This window comes from Orbicella faveolata, unplaced genomic scaffold (genome assembly GCF_042242905.1).
Source record: "Orbicella faveolata isolate gen_17 unplaced genomic scaffold, um_ofav_v1 contig_1, whole genome shotgun sequence".
NCBI lineage: Eukaryota > Metazoa > Cnidaria > Anthozoa > Scleractinia > Merulinidae > Orbicella > Orbicella faveolata.
In genome coordinates, this window is record NW_028301536.1 from 33699068 (window position 1) to 33705000 (window position 5933).

At 39.4% G+C, this 5933-nt stretch overlaps 1 protein-coding gene across 1 annotated transcript; it reads left to right on the forward strand.

Annotated features, from left to right (window-relative positions):
* The first annotated feature begins 2205 nt into the window (after positions 1–2205).
* LOC110054238 (uncharacterized) lies at positions 2206–4933 on the forward strand. The gene has a single exon (XM_089273372.1). The coding sequence runs from the start codon at positions 3104–3106 to the stop codon at positions 3896–3898; it is 795 nt and encodes a 264-aa protein (XP_089129498.1). The 5' UTR covers positions 2206–3103; the 3' UTR covers positions 3899–4933.
* Positions 4934–5933: the final 1000 nt, after the last annotated feature.

Sequence of the window (5933 nt, forward strand, 5' to 3'; positions counted from 1 at the left end):
TTCAGATTCAAATGTACTTCAAGTGAGTTTAAAGTACGGCATTTTAAAATCTGAAAGCTATAAGTTTAAAATATTGTGAATTAAAAACTTGTCTGGTTAGTTGAACAGTCTTTTTGTGTACATATGGATAGGCTAGCGAAACAGTGGCGCATAAAGGAAACATGTTATTGTAACATAGAAAATCATAAAAGTCACTGAAATGATTCTAAATTTTAATAAATTTATTGCTTCAAATGAGTGAGTTACTACACAGTTCTGTAATGGTGTTCTGCCTCTTATTACTGGCAATGTACAACTTGAAGACTCCTTAGACCTATCCATCCTGAATGAAAATCCAATGGTACCTCAAAGTTCTCTGGCATTTCATTTAGAATGGCTCACCAAAGAAGGCAGTCTTGCTGCTGTTGTAATCATGAAATTCTGAAAGCAAAATTGAAATTTATTTCCAAACCGAAAATTTGTATTTTCATGCAGGCGCTTGACTATTACATGTAGCTTGAGTTTTAAGTGAGCTTCTCATGATCAGCTCAACAAGTTGAAATCGCGAGATCACTTCCATTATGAAATTCGTAGTATTATAAGCTAAATAAAATCGATAAACAACGAATAGACTTACAAACCTTCTCTGTCACCATGAAAAAAATTTTCAACGGATATAATCTTGTAGCAGTCCAAGCAACAAATTGAAAAAAAAAAACAGGCATAAATAAGAAGAGGAACCCTAACTTTAGATATTTTTAAATTATTTGATCCCTCTTTTTAACCATTATTGTACACTATTTTTAGTATTATGACGACTGTATTGTAAATTTCTGTTTTCCTTATCCAGACTTAGTAGTAGTAGGTCCACATCAGCTGTACAGTTGCATACTTTAAAAACCTACTTATCAAATAAATGTATGTATGTACAACACGAACTGACAAAAGGCTTACTTAGTTACCAATCAGTAATGACGGCCACTGCGGAGCATTTCGTAAAGGGTCCAACGAACATTTCCAGGACCAGTAATTGCAACAAGTTATTGTCTACATACCTTTTTTGTATTTGTGGTCTTTTCTTCTTTCATCTGTGGCTGCTGATTCACAACAACAAGCTTAAACACCGCGAGGCGAACAACAAAATTAATCTGAACCACCGAACAACACGGGGAAACCGGAAATGCTGAACTTGACGCATGCGCATACGTTTTGCCGCGGTGTTGGACCTGTGTTGCCTGAAAGAACACCCCCACGATTTTCAAAGGGGAAGGTCCTTAAACAGGACCTTAACTTAGGGCAGCTTCAATGGCAGAATCCCCCTGATGGCCTGGATTTGAATAATTGATTTAATTACTTTTAAAGAGGACTAGAACTTAAAAATCTTGCTCGAATTTCGATCCAGCGAGACATAAGCTTCCATGCCGTGAATCAAGTTTTTACTGAGCAACAAAAGCTCTGGTGACAGCGACTTTCGGAACTAAACGGCTTCTGTTAATTATGTTCCCGTAGTTCACAGTGCAAACTACGGCCAGCAATACTTCATCCAGGTTGTTGTTAAAATTATAGGCTATTGCACTTATTGTTATCACTAAATCACGAACAACAAGAACCAAAAGTCGGAACAACACCAGTTTTGCAAATGTGTAAATTCGCCCGACGATGACTAAAGGCTCTCCGTTATTTTGCTTCAAAACAATAATGAACTTTTCAATTTTCCCGAAATTTTTGCTTAAAAATTCTAAGTAATGTGTCTGCAACATCTTTCCATCCTCAATATAAAATGAAACGAAACTGATGGTTTACAAATAGAGGGAAATCGTGAGTAATCGAAACGCCATCTCGCTTTGTGAAACGAGCCGCGAAGCGCAGTTTAAACCGGATGTGACGTCATTTTTTGTTGGATGATGCCTATACGAAAATTTCAGTAGTCTTCTGCCCCGCCCCTGGGTCGGTTAGTTTACAACACCTCGCGCGTCGTTCCGGGTCTTCCAAGAAACGGTGGTTGTCACACTTATTTATGGAACTAGTGTCGCATTTCCGCACTAGACCGGAAGAATTAATTGTTCTAGTTCCTTATATATATATGACTAGGATATCTAAAAGATAGTAATGCTGCGGCACATTCTGCTGATAGTGACATATTTAATGCCGTGATTAATCTATCTGCGCGTTTCAAGACTTAAATTAACTGTTATTTCTCAAAGTAGTGTCAAATCGTGGTGTTACTTAAAATCTGTCCTTGTATGCATCAACTTCATGCATGATGACGCATCGATGGCGAGGTGTGACAAAGGATCGAGACAAAATAGCACATTGTTATCTGAAGTATGTTTGGACATAAAACGATACACATCAGCCTCCCCTTTACCAGATCGCGAAAATCGAAAGATGTGGAAATTATAGGAGCAGAAATCTAACTTATAAATTCTGTACTGGTACGCATTAAATATCTCTAGAACTTGACAGACTGTGTCGAGAACGTGTTCATCGCGATGTGTGAAAATGCTCAAGCTTTAGCTTAAATTCATGTTTCGATGAAAAGGAATAGATTGCAGCATATATGAAATCAGCGTGTTCCACGGTTTTCGTTTGTTTTAATTATTCTACACGCTTTAGTAACGACGATTTCTCTTCATTTAAGAATTCGGCGAAGGAGGCGAGACTGCTGAGAAATGACATACTAAGATTAAGATGTCACAATTAATCGTCCAGATTTACAAACTTTCACATACCGCATAGCAAGAGTTGTAAAAGTCAAGCACGATCTCCTTCACATCGCTTTACAGGTAAATCAGAGCAAACTTTCTCAGTGGAATCCACGCGAAAAAGGACGACGGCTCGACGAGTATGACATCCTCTTGTTGTTCGAGGCGCAATGCACTCCGGTAAAAGTGGCGCAGTGCAGTCTGGTTAACTGCAATGCATTCTGGTAAAAAGTGATGAATTCGAGAATTCGTACCCCCATCTATATATTCTTCTTAAGTCCTGATTATGTTGCTGCTCGCTCGCTACGAGCTCGCTACGAGGAAGAACCTTCCTTCTCCAAAGTTAATCAGTCGATGATATAGCAACGAATAAGCACTTTGAACACTTGCTTTCCTACTATACAGAATCGATACAGGAAATGTCGGAGACTACTTATACCCTGATAGGTCCAGATGTTCAGAGGATAAACTGCCGATTATGCAGGCGCCAGGCTTGTGTTAAGGTTTTCGTAATGTTGACGTATTTTGCCGTTCTTCTGTGGCGATTCATTGGGTTAATATTGTACAGTATACACGCCACCGATTGCTTCTTCCGTGAAAAACTTGCCAGCTACCGTTGCAAGAATTTTACGTTGTTCTCCCATGCTGATGAATTGGAAATAGCATGGCAAATGGCTTCTGTTATCAACACCTTGCTTGTTATTTTAGTTCTCGTGAAAGTACCTGACTATGAGGGATATGTATCTGTTCTTCGAAATAACGCGAGGCATGCCCGGTTTTGGTCGCTCTTCGGGCAACTGGCAATCGCTATTACTTACAACATCATTGTCATTTCAACTGAGCCACTAGGGATAAGTAAATTTATCGAGGTAGGGTTCATTCTTGGTGAGATTTCTACGACTTTCGTTGTGTACCTGTGGAATACTGTCCCTGCACCATGGAAGAAGCCCAAAGTTAGTGCTGAACATGTACTTTACATGCTAACACTGATTTTGTTCATTCTGGAGAATTTTTATCTCTTCATTTTGATGTCGACTCAAGCTGCTTTCCAAGTAACAGGCGTCAACAATTTTCGTCGAACCCCATCCGCACTTCAGGCGATAACAATTGTCGTTAACGCGACCGAGGCCACGTTTTATTACGCCATGATGAAGTTCTTCTGGAACAAGCTCTTTGATGATCGTAGAAACCTTTTGATCAATGACAATGTTTAACTGTCACGGTAATTCTTATGCATTTTTGAAAAAGACGTGTATGTTATAGCGGCAGCAGTGATGGCTGTCTGTGGATTTTGAACTACCTTTTAATTAATATTAAGGTCATTCCTCACATTTGCACTGCGCATCCTTACTGCGCATAATTTATGGCGTCATTAGCGCGCGCTCGTGCACGCGCATATTGAAAACATGACGGATGTGTCTTGATATTGAGCTCTTTCAGTTGAAAAATGGCTCTAGCTCACCAACAAGCACGGGCACCCCAATTTTTTTTTCCAGTCATTATAATCAACTAATCATAAACTTCGCATGAGGAAAGACTGATCTAATTTTTATGGCTGAAAATTGAATAAATAAGAAAAATAGCAGATACACTGTGGTCTTTTCTATTTTGCAGTCGGTAACCACGTCAAGAAATTTGGTTCAAATTTTTAATCAAGGATTTAGCTTTCTGTCTGAATCAAACTTAAAATGTTTATTTGTGTCAGACACAATGTATTGACTGTAGTTTAATGCGTTTTGTTATGAGTCTTGGCTCACAAAGATTTTACAATTACTGGGAATGCGTTTTTATAATAAACATTAAATAATGCCAAAATGGGGCATTTTCAATGCCTCACTGCTCCTTAATGCGCATGGACACCACCATTTTTATTTCAAAATTGAAGTTATCATATGACAAATATTCAGTGGACAAAGTTTGAACAAAAATCTATTGTCACTTTTATTTCAGAGGAATTACCTTAAGTAGCGATGCCAACAAGTTGCTAACATCTGTAATGATGAAAGCGTGATGGCAAGGGATATTTTCTTTAAAACTCGGTTCGAAGCAACCAAATAGATGCGACAATTTCAAAGCCGGAGAGCCCAAAATCAGTGGATTCAGTGGATTTCATTTTCAGATGGGTTTTCTTGTTGTAGAAATACTAAACCAAAGATGGCTAATTAAATACGGATAAATTAATGTCAAATGGCCATTTGACACATTCAAATGGCCCACCAACTTGAAGGAATAAAATATTTTGACGTACATTTTTGCCACAATCATTCACTCACCAACGCCAAAATTTGTGCCAAGTTTGAGCGAAATCGGTGATTTGAGCTGTCTCACCTCCTGCCGAGGGAGTGGTTCTCTCATGGACTCACTTTTAAATTTAAAGCTGCTTTATTATGCATGGACACCGCCGGAGACGCGAAGAAAGATTGTTGTTGCCCTGTTGGTGTTATTTCAGGCAACTATTGATATCTTTAGCTTTTAGAAACTGCAAAAAGGAATGAGATATACTTAAAATTATTCTGGAACAAGATTTTTGCCACTAAAACCTGAAATTGCTGGATTTCCTATTCGTCTTAATCTGTTATCGAACCTTTTTGTTTCAAACTCACCCATCCCACCCATCTCGCCCCATCTCGCCTAGGCTCGATTTCTAGCCGTTTTGTGAGCCCGCGTTCCTTCGCCCAAACGACCGCACCCCCAAAACGACTGAAAATCGAGCGGATAGACACACGAATTTATAATTTATGCAATGCGTCAACTAGCGAGAGCGGACAATTTGACAATTGGTTGTTGCAAAAAACAAATTGATGCCAGTTTTTCATGCATCTGTCCTGTTATTATGAATTTTATCATAACATTATCGAAGTAGTCTGTGGATCCACTTGGCTATGCCTCGTGGATCCACATCTACTTCAACAATGTTATGACAAAATTCATGATTAATAGCAGGACAGACGCGGGAAAAACTGACGTCAATTTGCTAAGTCGAATGTGCCCCTTCAAATCTCGTTCATCCAGCCTTCGTTCCTTGCTGCACTACTCGAGGTTGCTATACCTCAAGTAATACCGTGGCCACTGAAGAATCTTTGTGTTGATTGAGCGATCTTGAATGTTCGGTGACCCCTGGATTACCAGCTTGCAAACAGGCTCCCAGCGAGGGCGGAAAAAAAATCCGGTCAGCGAAGTGAGCCGCTTAGCGCGAAATAAAGAATTCCGCGAGCGAAGCGATCGAGTGGCGGAATCCGTGAGGGAAGC